The following is a 17,144-nucleotide window of genomic DNA, read 5'->3' on the forward strand; positions in this document are numbered from 1 at the left end:
TTCAACAGAAAAATCATCATTTATCTAAAAAGAACTGAAGTAAACAAAATGCTTTTAAACAAAATCACAATATATACAAATAAATCAGGTACAAAATAAATAGAAGAGATTGGAAATCTACAACACAACTGGAACAATTATAACATTCATTCATATGACAATTGGGTTTTGAAATGTATACACTTTGTTCATTGATTTCATTTGTGCTTATTCTGGTTTATGTACACAATCTGAAATACTGTAGTCAGAATACTACATCGCTGATAAAAACCAGAGAAATGTACAATATGATACAATTAGCAAAGAGCACATCTGATGGACAATAAGACATAGTGAAAAGGCCCAGGAATAGCAGCATAATCTAAAGACAGTTGTATGGGTTTAAACTGCTGGGAACGCAAATTTTAAAGGTGAACTTCAAAGCTTTTCAGTGGAGAAAGGAAAGGTTTTATGAATAGAAGTTGAAGAAAATCTGCACTGGTTTTAAAGGTCAGGTTTAACTACTGTGAACTGGCTTGGTTTTAGCGATCAGGAAATGTAGCAGCTGTTGCAGACACAGCTGAATGTTGAACCAGAGATCTTGGCTTGTTAAGTGACAGAGAAGCACTTTTGCCAATAGTTGGGCTACCAGATTAAATGGATTTGGCATCAAGACATCTCCACCTAGGATCTCAAATAGTGTTAAGAACAACTAAAGATTTGCAGTTCACCCCTTGGAGCCCAACCCTACAAATCATCGAGCCAGAATAAGTCAGCAGGAAATCTGAGGACATGAAACGCAGGTTCAGACTTCCCCAGTACGTCAGCACAGTGTGTTGGAGCCTCTGGCTGTGACCCTCCCAGCCTGGGACAACAGGGTTGGGCTTGCTGGTGCTCTGAAAGTGCTGTACAGACAGCAGTTTAAAGCTGCAGTTTAGACCAGAGCTCAGACGTGAACTCCACTACAGCTATTTGTAGAGTGCTAGAACATGCCCTGCTGGTCTAGTCTATCAACTCAGGCAAGGAGAGTCGCTCCCATGAGCTCCAAAATGCTGTGGGGCCGTACCTTTAGTGTTGGAAGTGCGTGCTGACCCTGAGATGGTCCCATCATCCAAACTCCATGTGAGCATGCAGCAAATCTGAGTGCTGTCCCTCCCTTTTCGATGGCTACGATTATTATGGGAGGAGTAGGGGGAAACAATCAGAACAGGACAGTCAATTACTGTATTCTGCAATTGCATTTCTCCTCCTTCCCTTCAAACTCCACCAAAGTAGTGAGTGCATGCCAGCGAACTAGACACCGAGTCACAGCAGTGTCAAGTTACATCCACGTACGAAAGAAACGTTATCCAGAATAACAGAATGCTTTATCTAAGTGCACATCCATCAACACAAACCTTCCCAGCCCAAGCATGGAACACAGACTCGAGGAAGTAGGAACTGTGCTGCACATCCCCTAGCTAGCTCCTCTCTTCCCTTTGTGAACAAATGTGAACAAACCTAATTAACCTCTTAGTGCTGGAGGTGCTGACCTGGGGATGGGCCCAGAAGGCATTAATGCAAATAGCTACACTTTCAATGACAGGTGTAAAATCCAGGTTACCTGCCTGACACCTATTTGAATACCTTACTTGCAGCATCCCTGATATCAGAAGGCAAAATGCCTCCTTCTTATAAAACCTCTGCGTTGTGCACTCACTCCAGAGCCTGAATGTCCCCTGCCTGCTGACACCCTTTGGCACAGAACAGGGCACTTGAGAGCTGCAGCACAGAAGTAACCACATTTTTTGCTCCATGAGGAGCAAATCAACCAAGTGCTGCTAGAAAACTGAATTCCTTTGGAGGGAGCATTTAGGTACAGGGCCAGTGGAAGAAGACTTCTAGAGATACCAGCACCTCCTAGCAACTCCTCGAGTGTCACAGCTGCTTGCAGTCTCAGACTTCATCCACAGACTCTTATCTGGATCTGACCTTCCATACTAGTGCCTATCAAATCTCAAACATCTCCCTGCAACAGACAGGTTCTTTTCATACCCCTTCAAACCATTCTTTGCAGAGGAAGAAAAGGACTGTGAGGACTTCGCTAAAATAGAATTAGACTTTCTTACTGGCTTTTTCTTGACAACTGGGCTCTGCAGGATTCTAGCCACCAGCCCAGTTCAAATGTAAAAGTCGCAGGAGAAATCATATAACCATAAGTTTGGGGTGGGAAGGAGAATCAGAAGAGCCAAAAACCTTATCTCAATGTGCAGAACTGTTATAAGACGACCCAAGGGGTGCAAAAATGACTAAACCAACAATCATCTTGGCTTGCAGATGAAGATCTGAGAAGAACAAAACCAAACGGAATTGAGTAACGCACACACTGAGCCATCCCCTGGAGAGAATTTAAAGCAGCATGCAAAAGGGGGTGTGGTGCGTAGGACGGAAGAGAAGGCTCCATGCGACTCATGGAAATTTGGGGTTCAGATGTGTAACGTGTCTCCCATGCCAAGCCAGAAGTCAGGGCTCATGGCAGGTAAACATCGCTAACCAGGCTTCTTCATTGGGAAAGGCCAACTGCATCATTTCAGGTCCATGCCACCTGCGTTCACCTCCCCCAGCTCAGGAGGAAAGGAAGGGGATTTCCTGCCTTAGAGAGTTTTTCCTTTCCCTCCTCAGGCCTGCTACAGCCGTCCCAAGCCCCACTTCCAGGGGCTCATGTAGAAAAAAGCGATAAAACACACAAAATACAAACCAGAAATCTAACCTGTGCTAGGAGAGGGAAGTACCATAGCCACAATGCGCCTCACCCCATACATGCCCTCCCAGCGTGGGCAGCTAGCACTGGAGGGAAGTGAGGTGCTGAGACTAACCAGAGCACGAAGAATGGCTTTTTGGAGAGGAGCAGAGTAAACCTGGATGATAATTTGGGGGCAGAAGGGGGAAAAATGAGGCAAGCCCGTGTTTTGCTATTAGGCTCCTCAATGCCAGGCCTTACCTGCTACAGCTGAGCGGCCACATCAGCTCAGTGTGCCACTGGGCTAGCAGCACTCCTGAAGCAACTCTTGCCAGAGGGACCCCAAAGGGAGAGCACCTTGCCTAGTGCACCAGCATCTGACCTCCCACACTCGAGGTGCACCTCACCCCCGGTCAGAACCAGGAAGAGGGACACTTGCTGCAACAATTCAGGCAGGATAAACCACTCGGCCTTTAGGATCGCTTGATTATTTCCCTGTCAGAAGAGGCCAACTCCCTATTATCTCTCCAGTCCATGGGCCAACTATTCATTTGGATCTTTCTGACGCCAAACGATGGCCAGCCTAAGAAAAGCCACACCGTATACACAAAACCAAAGCAGCATGAGGTACCGCAAATCCAAGGTCTGCTTTACACAGTGCTACTGAGCACAGCCCAGTTATGCCATCGAAGTGGACAGTATAAACGTTTCTATATAATCTACAAATGCCAGTCAGACACCTGCGGTATAAAGTCTCACATTGCAATGGTAACACAGATACTGTAAGGGTAACACCCACCCTTCCCCACGTTTGCTAGTTCTAAACTAATCCAGACACTGGATAACATCATGACTGGTACGCAGGTCCTAGTTTTAAACGAGTGATGTCATATAACAGGGTACATACATCACGTGGAAATGATGTTTGTATCTGTTCTATAACAGCCCAAGGAAGATGCATTTCCCAGCAGGTCCTGTAGAACTTAGTCATTCCCTCCACATGGGACACCCACCTGAGATACTAGTGAGGAAACAATGCTGCAATCTGCCACACGCTGCTATTCTATCACACATACAGACACGCACGCACCCCTTGTGGCTGAGCTCCAGACATCAAATGAAACACTACTGCAACCAAAGGGGGCAAAGTACTGTCGCTCCTCAATCAGCCACTTAACCTTCCTTTGAGCCGCTGTCAAACACAACACTCCAGCATCTTCCTGCAGCACCTTCTCCCAGGCCAGACCCTAAGCCTGCCTAACGACATGCGCACAGACAGGGAAGGAGCAGCAATGGGGAGCGACTGGTGGGTTGTCGCAGAGTCCATTCAGTTTTCCCCTTCCTGCTATGCCTCCTTCTCCCCAGTAGAAGTGAGTGCACAAGGGACGTGAACAGTAAGATGAGGCTGGAGAGAGAGAGTGTATATATCTATCTATCTATAGATATATGGAAAGAGAGAGGTTAGACTGACTGCTACATATGGAAACAATATTGGGCACCACTCTGAGGGCAGTACAGGAGCAACGACAAAATGGTATGGGACAGTTGGATAGTGAATTGTCTGGGAACAAAAGCAATGACCAAGGCAGGGAAGCCTGCCCCATCCAGCTCTGCTGATGCATCTCCATCTGATCTGTAGCACCTCCTGCTATGCCAGTCCTGGGTCTCCACCTACCTTAACACATATTAGACTGAGATGGATCAGCTATACCAATTCTGGGCTCACCCCTATCTCTGGTAACATACCTCGGTGCTGGCCCTCATCTTCTACCGTCACCAAGTCCTACACTGTCCCTGGAGAAAGACTTCTCACTGTGCAGGGACTGTGGGATGCAGACAAGTGGAATGACGAGTGCCCTGCAAACTCTCACCTGTGATGAGGGTCTGCAGAAGGGGAAGGTTATATGCTAAATCCACCTCTGCACTCCGAGCTTCACGTGCTTCATACGATCTCCAGGTCAGAGTCAGTCTTGATTGTAGAGGGAGATTCTCATTATAAAGCAAGAACATTCCTTCACTCTTTACAAAGATTTGGCAACACACAGAATTTAAAATCATGGTTACAACGGATTCAGATTTCATTCAAACAGGAGCTGACCAACAGGAATGTACAAATTAATTCACAGTTGTGCACTTAAGACATTAGTGTGGAAAACCTCACTTCAGAGGACTCTTGTGCAAAAACTTTATCAATCTAAGTAACCATGGTTGCACACCCTCCTTCCTCACCCGGGTCAGCAGCTAACAGGCTGAATTCTGCACCTTGTGCTGTACTTTGATGCAGGTGGAAGAAGGATGCAATTCAGGCCACAGGAACCAATGTTAAAGATGCCGTATCCTTTCTACAAATAAAAGCCTCACAAGGGTCAAGGACTGAAGAAAAATCCCACAGCTCCCAAAGCTATCAGCTGATGCCTTATTTCACGACAGCATTTCATGCTTGAGAGCTTTTTTATTGGGTGTAGCCAGCACAGCACGTAGCATCAAGCACTCTGAATTTGGACAGCATAGTGGAGACTCATGTTGCTCTGTGTCTGCTCTGGTCATAAGCCTTCAGCGTAGGAGGAGCTCTTGGACGCTTGGAGATTTCCACTGCAGCAGTAATAGCAAGGACACTTTCTGCAAACTCCAGTACAAACTCTATAACTGGTTCTTGAGTTGGGTGTGTCTTCCCTTTGCTTGCAATGGGACCTGCCACGTGGACTGCTAGCCATTTCCTTGAATGCCCATCTCAGCTGTGCCCCCACACACTACAGCAGGAAAACCCCAGGACCTCAGAGAGAGAGGATATTTTCAGAGGGCAGGATAGCGTGCCTTGTCCCTGAAGCCAATTCATGGGAGCTCGTGTTCCCATCCAGAGGCCGTCAATTTGCTATGAAAGTCACACCTCTGACCAACTAGCTTTGTGAAGGTTACTTCACCTTCTCTTACCAAATTTGGAATTGTGATGAGAAAAGTTATGCTAAGACAGACTGGAGAGTTTGGAATAGTGACCCCACAGAGACAGGGGTCCCTTGCCCTCATGAGCACATGGCTTCTGCAGTTCATGTTAAGGGGGAACAAATACTTGTAAAAAAAGCCACAAAGCACTGTGAAAACCAGAAATCTAATCAAATTAGACATCTCCAAGCACACTGAATTTTAGGATTACCATGAGGGCACAATGGCAGTTGAAATAAAAGGGACCAGAGTGAGGAAACAGATCATTCCTCTACAGTTAGTATTCTAACAACTCCTTTCTCTGAGTCAGCTGCAAGGGTGATTGCTTGGGCTACACAATCAGATGGTGTAAATAAGCTGCCAGCTCTACCCAAGGCATGCATGGCACATCTGTGCTCAGGTGTGTGCGGCTCTCTTGCAGCACTGTTCCAGAACCGACAGGGGACAGGAAATGTCAAAGCAGATCCCTGGCACAACTTTTCAAAGGAAAAAGCTGCAGCATTTTCTAAAATATCAGGTTAAAAATGTTGGAGTTACATTTCAGGGCTGAATTTCCCAGTCTCATTGGTCCAACATGTTGATACCATGCCTGGAAGTGCCACACCCCCCGTTGAGGACTTTATAAACAGTCCTCAACAGGATTCACATGGACCCCTCTGGGATCCGATCTCTGAGGGAACACCAGAAAGCTTCCCAAGGCCTAATGCAAATGGGCCAAACCCCACATGGCAGCAGGATGCTCAGGCTTCCTGCAACGAGCTGCTGCAGTGAAATATTGCATCTTTTCAGAACGTGTTTGCACAGACATAATTATACACTCAAACTTCTTTCAAACACAGAGAAGGCGCTTTCAAGCTGGGCCAAGGGAAGGGGGAGGCAGCACTGGCAAAGGTTTAGGATCCATCTGAAGGATTTGTTTTGGGCATTGACGCAGCAGCATCTTTTGCCTTACCACAAAAACAATTCCATGGCAATGTTTGTCCTAAATTCTCTCCCAGTTATTTAACATGCCCTGCAAACATGCTTTGGTTAAAGTGAAGGGCTCATTGACTGCTTCAGTATGTTAGAGTCTGAGATTTTACATTTTGGGTTTCACACTTTCAGTACAGCAGGGGAGGCAGGGAACGTGGCTCTGTGATTCCCAGCAACATTCATTCAAATCCCAGGGGGCAAAGATTGCCCATTATGCTACTAGGGAAATTTATCCTGATGTGTAATCAGATGAGACTGCAGTTTTGTCGATTAAAAACCCATCTTCACATTCAAAACACACAACATCTGTGGAGGTTATAAAACTGTAAATGTAACAATTTGTTTGTTTTACAGGGAACCATCTGAAATTTCAGACACTATGAATGCATGCAGCCAAAATAACCACCCCTTCCCTGAAGGGGAACTGGGGAGAAAATAATGCCCATTTCTCCAAACTTCCATACCGCTAAGCCACAAGTTTCTTGAAGTCTCATCCGTTCTTTGTTCTTAGAACACAAATACATATGGGTACCAGTTAGTGTTTGAACAACAGGGCAACAGACAGGACCAAAAGGAGGGATGGAAACAGGTCTAGGGCACAGGACCTGATTCACAAAGTCACAACAGAGCCTATTTGGGGGAGGGAAGGGACAGCAACAATTTAAAACTCTGCAAAATTCTTTTTAAAAACATGATCTCTCTTGAAAAAATAATCAGAGAAGTTTTAAAAACTTCTCTGTGCGCATCTAGGAAGGAGGGAAAACCAATGAAGATCAAAGAAACGGCTGAAAAAAATTAACACGATTCTACTTTGCAAGGAAGAATTCCATCGTTCTCCAATGGGTGCTCACCTTGCCCAAGGGTGGTTTGGTTTTTTTGTTTTGTTTTGCTGTGTTCTCATTTCTTCCCGTTTCTTCCTCTTCTGCTCCCAGGAAGGGCTCTAAGTCTTTGGTCTCAGAACACTGGATGCAGCACAGCATTGCAAGCATGTACTAAGAGCATTTGCAGTCAAGCAGGAGCAAGGACTGGTCCTGCTGAAGTCAGGGGTGGGAAGGGGATGCAGACTGGTAGCTCCTAGATGGAGCCTTCACTGTGCATACTGTGATTGGACTTGTTGTGTGTCACGCAGTTCTGTTCATTCAGCAGGTTTGCTGTCTCATCTGGCAAACCATCATGCAGCTCCGTAAGAGTCAGTTCTATTTTAGTGTTTTCACTGTCCGAGGACTGAGGTGTCTTGTCCATCCGGGATGCCATCAGGGCATTTTGGTACTGCTGTCTTGATATCTATTTCATGCACACAAGAGGGTTGGGAGTGGGGAACAAACACACAAAAAGACACAATAACACTTTGGTTTCTACTGCTGGTGTCTTATAGGACACTATGAACGCACACTCTCTCCTCTTGCCAAATTCTCCTTTCAACCTTGGTTTCCATGCGTCCATCCAACTTCCTGTAAGACAGGGCTGAGTTCTGCAAGCCTACTACGATAACAGAGAACCCTAACTTATCATCATGATGTGGTGAGAGTTCAGTGTGACACAACATTGTGATGATAACGTTGCCATTGTTGTGACGCACAGTTTTGTCCCACTGGATATACTCGTAAAGGTTTCCAGGGACTTCCAGTTACTCCTAGCTAAAAGCCATTGATGTTGTGATGCAAATTTTTAGGGACTCATCCAAAGCCCACTGAAGTCAATGGGAGTCTTTCCTGTAACTTTAGCGAACTTGGGATCAGATCTGGAGAGCCCTCTGTACACAGCAAGTCAAACAAGTGTTATAATTCTGATGTAGTTCAACATTCTGTGGCCTCGCATTCAGCTTGGGCCAAATCCTGAAGTCCTTGCTGTGATGCCAGTGGGCATTTGCCAGAGTAAAATCTGAGCACTACACAGGGCCAACATCAGATTAGCCATCTGAAACATATCTTAATCTAGCCATCTTTCTAGGAAGCTAACTGGAATTTGGGTTTGCTATACTGGAGTTAGCATATAGGTCAAATACTTCAATACTTTGTCCTGCTACCTGATGCTCCAAAGAAGAGCAAACCCAGTAACTTCATACTGTATCTGATAGTAATGCCATGCGTTTCATGGGGAATTGTGGAGCTCCCTCCTGAAAACAGCGAGCAATCCCCTTTCCCTGCAGTGGATTCACCTTCCCAGTTATGTCAGTGTGTTGAGGTTTGAAATCATGCATATTTATGGACAACCTCAAGTCTGAGCAGCAACCACTGATTGTCCTGGGGGTTGGGAAAATGAAGCAGGTGGGAAAGGAGTTTTGCTTCTTATTAGGATCATATCGTGCAGAGCAATTTCAAGGCATGTGGGTTCAACACAACCTTGGTTTACCCCTGCACACAAAAGGATAATTGGCCCTTGCAGTCGAAAACAATGGCTTGTGACACTGAACTCGCAATTCAACCTGGCCAATATAAAGCCTTACTAATGTAAATCTGCTAGACTCAGTGCATCAGGTGGTTGGGGCGCATGTCTGTGTTAAAACATCACTTTTAAATCCTATTCCCAGCATATCAGAGTATAATCAACGTCTCCAGCACTAAAAAGATTGGATTTATTCTCTCCTGTAAAGAGTTTTTGATCTCTGATTAACTGCATCAAAGGGCACAAAGTTGAAGCGCACTCTTTGATCTGTGTGCTAACGAAGAAAATCTCAAAGGAAGTAACCAGTTGGAAATGGCTTTGTTTAAAAAAAGCACTATGGTCATTCTGGGACAGGGGGTCACCAGCTTCCCTAATCTAAAGGGGGACTTCAGTTAGGATTGAATTTCCAGTTCCATCACGTTACGCTGCTTGTCACACAGGATCAATGAATGTTTCAGCACATTCTCTGTTTATGATGGGACACTGAGAGCTGACTGGCATCTTAGCACAAGAAGCAGGCCTGATATGGGAAGCCTGGATGCAGAGATGAAATCAAGACTTCTCCAAAGTTGAGAAAGGGGGACAAATTAGGAGGCAGGTTGCATCCCAAGGGACATTCTGGGCCAATTTTTAGTTAGAAATTAATCAAATGCAGCTGCCACCAAAGTTTTCATTCTTAGAAAGATTGCTCAAAAGGCTTCAGAAGAAGAGATGGGCTCAAGGCTAACTCCAGTGGGAAAGATAATTATATATAAAGCTTCCTCCAGAAAATGAAGTGACCAGTCCAATTTCACTGTCCAAACAGTAGTGGAGGAAAGTCAACAAATAGCAAAAACAGGAAATCATGCAGTTTAAAATGACTGCTGCTTTCATAATCTTAGTTTCTCTGTGTAACCCACTCAGGATCATAACAGATCTGCAATCTCCCTCCCACTTCCTCTCAGCTCTGCAAGGTAGCACAGCTTTTCTGAGAGGGAAGCCCTGCTGCCTTTTTTTCTTCAAGGAAGAGTGTCATTGCGGAGCGATTAAATGATTTCTTTGCTTCAGTCTTCACGGCTGAGGATGTTACAGAGGTTCCTAAATCTGAGCCAGCCTTTTTAGGTGACAAATCTGAGGAACTCACTCAGATTGAAGTGACATTGGAGGAGGTTTTGGAGTTAATTGATAAGCTGAATAGTAACAAGTCTCCAGGACCAGACGGTATTCACCCAAGGGTTCTGAAAGAACTCAAATGTGAAATTGCGGAGTTATTAACAGTGGTTTGTAACCTATCCTTTAAATCCACTTTGGTACCAAATGACTGGAAGACGGCCAATATAACGCCAATATTTAAAAAAGGCTCTAGAGGAGACCCTGGCAATTATAGACCGATAAGTTTAACATCAGTACCAGGCAAATTAGTAGAAACACTAGTAAAGAATAAAATTGCAAGGCATATAGAAGAGCACGAATTGTTGGGCAAAAGTCAGCATGGTTTCTGCAGAGGGAAGTCGTGTCTAACTAATCTATTAGAATTCTTTGAAGGGGTTGATAAACATGCGGACAACGGGCACCCAGTGGACATAATATACCTAGATTTCCAGAAAGCCTTTGACACGGTCCCACACCAAAGGCTTTTATGTAAATTAGGTGGTCATGGGATAGGAGGAAAGATCCTTTCATGGATCGGGAATTGGTTAAAAGACAGAAAACAAACGGTGGGAATAAATGGTAAATTTTCACAATGGAGGAGGGTAACTAGTGGTGTTCCCCAGGGGTCAGTCCTGGGACCGATCCTGTTCAACTTGTTCATCAATGATCTAGAAAATGAGGTAAGCAGTGAGGTGGCAAAGTTTGCAGATGACACCAAGTTGTTCAGGACAGTCAAAACCAAAACAGATTGTGAAGAACTACAAAAAGATCTCAGCAAACTGAGTGATTGGGCAGCAAAATGGCAAATGAAATTTAATGTGGGTAAGTGTAAGGTAATGCATGTTGGAAAAAATAACCCAAATTACACGTACTACATGATGGGGTCAAATTTAGCTACGACAGATCAGGAAAGGGATCTTGGAGTTATAGTGGATAGTTCTCTGAAGACATCCACGTAGTGTGCAGCGGCAGTTAATAAGGCAAATAGGATGTTAGGAATTATTAAAAAAGGGATCGATAATAAGACAAAAGATATCATACTTCCCCTGTATAAAACTATGGTACGCCCACATCTTGAGTACTGCGTGCAGATGTGGTCTCCTCACCTCATAAAAGATATATTGGCATTAGAAAAGGTTCAGAAAAGGGCAACTAAGATGATTAGGGGCTTGGAATGGGTCCCATATGGGGAGAGGCTAGAGAGACTGGGACTTTTCAGTTTGGAAAAGAGGCGATTGAGGGGCGATATGATAGAGGTATATAAAATCATGAATGGTGTGGAGAAAGTGAATATAGAAAAATTATTTACCTTTTCCCATAATACAAGAACTAGGGGACACCAAATGAAATTGATGGGTAGTAGGTTCAAAACTAATAAAAGGAAATTTTTCTTCACACAGCACACAGTCAACCTGTGGAACTCCTTGCCTGAGGAGGCTGTGAAGGCCAGGACTCTATTAGGGTTTAAAAAAGAGCTTGATAAATTTTTGCAGGTTAGGTCCATAAATGGCTATTAGCCAGGGATAAAGTATGGTGCCCTAGCCTTCAGAACAAGGGCAGGAGATGGATGGCAGGAGATAAATCACTTGATCATTGTCTTCTTTTCTCCTTCTCTGGGGCACCTGGCATTGGCCACCATCAGCAGATGGGATGCTGGGCTGTATGGACCTTTGGTCTGACCCAGTATGGCCATTCTTATGTTCTTATGTTCTTACCTTGACAAACTGAATATCTGAGAGTGCTTTCACTGAGTAGTCTGGGACGTACACCTGAAGGAAAGATGCATTCAGCTGGTTGTTGCTGCTCCCCAATGTTGGTGTCACTGCTTCAATGCGATCACCTCGATTTAGAGAGTCTGAATGATTCAAGCCACAAGGACGAGGGGGTGACTTATTTTCACCTGAAGAACAGGAAAAAGAGAGAAAGACGTTTTAAACACATCAGGAAACGTTAAATAATGAGTTTGCAAAGACATCTGTTAACCCATGATACTGCATGGAAATCTCCACAGGTACTTACGTTGTCAAGTAAGCAAAGTGCAGCTCAACAGCAAAATTACAATTAGACTTAGAGCATTTTAAATCCAGAGGTAGTTTGTGACATCGCTACAGCTAGAGTAAACTACAGTAGACCCCGAGATACACACAACTCGAGGCGCCAGCTCCCTGCCAGAGCTCACAGGCGCGTTGCTGCACTTGTCAGTTTCCTGGCTCCAGCAAGTAGTGGGGAGCTGGGAACGAGGTGGCAGCTTCCCCAAGGTGCACAAAATTTGATTTATGCAACCCCCTGTGTAAGTCAGAGGTCTACTTATTAATTATTATGATTGCACATACTGCAGAGTGTCTTTTATCCAGGGACAATGGAGCCATTCACCAATAGTTACTTCACTGCATCACTTAGTACATTTTGCACTTCCTACATCACCCTGGTGTCCTCTATCATATATCATCTGGTTGTTTTACAAGGTAGGGTGCATCCATCTTCAGGGTATGCTAAGAGTGACATGCCTCTGAATGGGCCAAAAAGCTCTCTATAATTCATCTGTTTCTGAAATGACTTCCTGACATCTGCCATGGCTCAGAGTTTGAAGGGATAAGTTGTGCTCAAAACAACAAGTTCCATGCAGTACAGAACCTCTGTCAGACCAGTGACACTGCGGAATCAGCAAGTTTCTCTACTCCCTATGAGAGACACCTAGATTCTAGAAAGGCTGTGGTGTACTTGCTCCCTGGGTATGGAAAATTATGATTTATCAGCCTCTCAGTCTCACTAGAAAAAAAAAGGTAGTGTTTCAGCAGCCTACCAAAGCATCGTAACCATCCCAGAAGGGTGCCCTGGCCGTAATTTACTTATTGAAAACTATTTCCAGTAGAACTCATGGTCCCTTCTGGCTTTAAGCTATGAACATATTAAAATGTGGCTTTCCGTGTATGATGACGTTCATTTCTTGAAGTTTCTATCACCTCAATGTCCACCGTGGACTGGGGCCCTACAGGGTGTATCTACACAGCAAAAGGAGAGCTGTAACAGTGATTCTCAGCAGCCAGATCAACTTACTTTGAGCTAAAAATAAAAATGTAGATATTTGGGCTGGAGCCCACACTCAAACTTGGCGAGGGGATTGTGTCTTAGATCCCAGGCCCAAAGAGCTACACTGCAATTTTTAGACTTGCTGCACAGGGCCGAGCCAGCTGACTCATGATCTGAAACTTGCTGACAAGGGTTTTTTTTGCTGTGTAGACATGTCCATGGGAATGGATTTGAAAATTCAGCTTCCCAGACTTTTACCAGGTTTCCTATCTGGAAGCAAATACTACATGTATATGTTAACTGAGATGCAGAACATCTGCAGCATCAGTGAGTTTTGGTTCCTATCAGGCCCAAAGTCCACCAATTCCAAAGATGCACCAAGCGAGAGGTCTCCTTTCAGACATCAAGGTGAAATCACTGCATTTTTGCATTGACTTAACAACCAGCAGAACAGCATCTTGATACCCAGCGCCCTTTCACAAACAAACTTTGATTTTACAAGGTTTCACGGTGCTGTTAGCATTGCCTCCTTCCCTTAATCATACAATTCTTAATGCCCTCCTTGGCGTGTGGACTCAGATCTGCTTTGTCATGGGCTCCACAGCTTATTCTCTGAACTGGTCACATGGATATGCAAACCATGCCACCCTTGCAGGAGGACAAAATGTGCTTCTTCACCTTTGGCTTCTAGAATTCTCCTAGCTTAGGATGGAACCAAAGTGACCCTTCATTTGCCATTTGTTTTTGAAATCCAGGGACTACTACTTTTATTTCAAACCAGCAAGCAGAAAAAGAAATGTTTTGAGAAACAGGCAATTTTGTTCTTCAATTTCCATCAGTGAAGCAATCGGTACAACCTTGCGAGACAATGCCAAGCCCAGGTACGGAGACAAGTAGTCAGATTTTTATCAGCTCTCCATGCAGAGACCACCTTGTTTTCTTGAGAAACTACTATAAAGCTATGATGGCTATTATGATGCACAATCTAATGCTACAGACATCTTTCTTCACAGAAAGCAGTCTAACCATATGCCATCATTCTGTCAGACTAAATCAATCAAACTTTGTTTTCCCACAGAGATGCACAAAATGCATACCCATGTGGCAAGGATAGCGTCTCACTAATTTCTGGGGGAAAGTTTTTTTTGTTTTTGTCTGGAATAGTAGATAGTGTGAACCTGACCTGGACTACTGAAATCCTCATTTCTCCAGGGAAAACATCTGAGAAATATAGGGTGGCAGAAGGGAGTGGAAAGAGTGCATACGCTAAAGACATGGAGTGGCTGGAGGCAGAGGACAGAACAACAATAGAAAGCAAGGGAGAGCACTCAAAGCAAGGAGGAAAGTGAGAATGATGTATAAGCTCAGAGTTTTTTGGGGGCAGAGGATGCGCGCATGGAGAAATGAGGAAATGGAGCATGAGACAGAAAGAAACCTGGCCGGTCCATCTTCTCTGAAGAACAGCACATTCCCCTGCATCAGCTCAGACCTAGAAAGCATGGGTCTTCCCAAATTCCTACCAAAAGGATCCAATGGCACAAAGCAAAGCCAAATAGTTTGCTACAAGTTTGGGATTAATGCAATGGGACCTTTCACAGAATGCTCCAATACCACAGCTGAAAACCCCAGTGTAGGCATGTTCACAACACATGGGACACTGAGCTGCACTGTCAGTTGCCACAGCAACCAGGGTTGCCATATGAATTCATTTCAAGTCATATATTCCCCTCCCCTCCCTTTATTATTCTCCATTATTATTTTATTTCTTTCAGTTGGAAAAGCTAGGAAAAAATGTCTGGCATTTATATTGGAAATAGTTTGCACATGTGAGGGGTACATTTCAGTTGTAAAATGGAAAAAAAATGAAAAAAGATGACTTGGGCACAGCAAAATAATTGAGCGAAGAAGATAATCAAAGCTGCAGAGAGTTTCAAGAAAAAAATAAAGCCATCAAACATTTTAATTAAAGAAAGATTAAACTGTTTTTCTTTCCATTTTAGCTGCTGGAAACTTTAACTATGCATGAAAAAAATCCCCTGCAGGGCAATCACCTGTAGTTTGTTTGGAATGTGCGTAATACTAATTTCAGGACAGAGGGTAAAATATAGCAGAAAATTAAAAAGAGAAAGGAAAACCCCAGGGAGTAGATGCTGCATAAACAACAAAAGTGCAGTAAATGTCCAATGAGAACTCCCATGGGCTGGCTTGCTTGCTTGCTAAAGTTTGGTGGAAAGGAGACGGTTTTGGTTTTTTAAAGCGCACACATACTGTTCTATTCATGTACTGGTTAAAGGTACAGTAAGACAGTGCATGAATATGAACAAGATAAATTCACTGGAAAACAAAATTTCAGTGTGTCTCAGCTTCTGCAGAACAACAGTCCTTTCTGTACATTCTGCCATTTCCCTCAAACAAAGTTTTCATTTACCTCTTAACTCGAAAAGGCACCCTGTAGGTGAGGCTGAGTTCCAAGCCCCATTCTGGATTCCTCTCCTCCTACTCCCAAACATTCCAAATGCCCCTAGCAAGTTCTTTTTGGCCCAGCACATTCCATGCTTGGTCTCAGCCCTCAAGTGAAATGTTTTGGGAAAGGTTAAGCAAAATCAGTTCAGTCATTTGATTAATACATGATCTTAAAACAAAGAAAAAACATAATCCCCACTTGTACCCCATAGATCTCATTCACACATTACGTGTATGAACAACTTAAATACCACTATGGGGAGAACAATCAAAGTTGGCTTCATATACAAGTCTCCATGGAAATCTGTGAAATAAATCAATCTTGAAGATGACAGAGTCTTTGAGATCGCAAAACAGGATATTCAGTGTATGAACAATCTCATTTAAACTTCAGTTTGGAGATAAGGCACCTCTTTCTTAGTTAAACTATTTTGGCAGTTCCACGGTACATTTTTCTCCATTTCAGTTTTATCTTCTGAAGAATTAAGATATTTTGTACATCTTTACATGAACTCAGGCTACGGATCAGACTTTTTTTTTTTTTTTTTTTTAAATCAAAGTCATCCTGCTAGTGTATCAGCATGGGAGTCAGAGAAGCAAGGACACTTTCATTACCAAATATTTCACTTTGATGTGTTTGTAATGTTGCTATTTAGTCATAATTGAAAAGTTTAGGATACTTACCTGTCAAGGCATATCCCTCTGCTGTACTTCTCTCTACCAAGTAAAGCAGTCAGACAAATACAGACTGCAACTGGCTTTTTATGGAGTCAGTGCAGACACAAGAATGATGAAAAAAGAAGCATGCGGATTTACCTGGAGAACCTGCTGCTAATAATTCTGTTCTGCTGACAACAAAGGTACGAGACAGGGACAAGGGAACTAGAAGAGGGAGAGAAAAAGAGTGAGATCATGACTGGGAAGGAGACAGCTCTCCACACTTGCCAAGGAAAAGAGTCAGGTCATACTCTGAAGAAATCAGATGTACAAATCAATTGCAGAAAAGAAAGGGGGAAAAGTTGATTAGACAATTTATGGGAATAATTATAAATAACTCGGCAAAACGACATGCATTCCACTTGGCAATCCCAAATGCTATTCAGTCCAGAGATCTCTATTTACATTTCAAGACTCATTCATTTAAAAATAGTACACAATGCAAAAGCAGCCACCACTTCAGCCCAAGAGATGAAGAATAAAAATGAAAATATTCTGTTTTCACTTTCCAGATGAAGAAACAGGGGCACGAGGGCTGTTAGGGACTAAGAGTCTTGGAGTCTGGTAAGAGCACCTATTCTTGCTCTGCAGTGCCTCTCTTTGGCTATTACCCAGGGAATCAGCTTGCAGACCTACATGGAGCAATTACAGTCATCTTGTAAGAGTTCATGAAACCCAAGCAGCACTCTCGGTGCTTTAAGACACAAAACCTCATACTAAAATGTACTCAACATATGGAAAAATGTGCCCACAAACTAAAGACTTTGCTGCTGAAAAACGTGTCACAGGAAATGTAATAAATACAGGC

General features: G+C 43.7%; 1 protein-coding gene across 2 annotated transcripts in view; it reads right to left on the minus strand.

The window, feature by feature from the left end:
• CNNM2 (cyclin and CBS domain divalent metal cation transport mediator 2) overlaps positions 1-17,144 on the minus strand; it is a 196,974-nt gene continuing 179,830 nt past the window's right edge. Inside the window, exons 6-8 of one of the 2 annotated variants that reach the window (XM_074999244.1) lie at positions 16,436-16,501; positions 11,842-12,026; positions 1-7,894 (exon numbers count right to left, since the gene is read on the minus strand). In XM_074999244.1, the coding sequence (XP_074855345.1) occupies positions 7,685-7,894; positions 11,842-12,026; positions 16,436-16,501 (461 nt within the window). In that variant the 3' untranslated portion in view covers positions 1-7,684. The remainder of the gene's footprint in view (positions 7,895-11,841; positions 12,027-16,435; positions 16,502-17,144) is intronic. The other variant, XM_074999245.1, reaches the window with a different exon arrangement.

This window comes from Carettochelys insculpta, chromosome 7, assembly GCF_033958435.1.
Source record: "Carettochelys insculpta isolate YL-2023 chromosome 7, ASM3395843v1, whole genome shotgun sequence".
NCBI classification, from domain to species: domain Eukaryota; kingdom Metazoa; phylum Chordata; order Testudines; family Carettochelyidae; genus Carettochelys; species Carettochelys insculpta.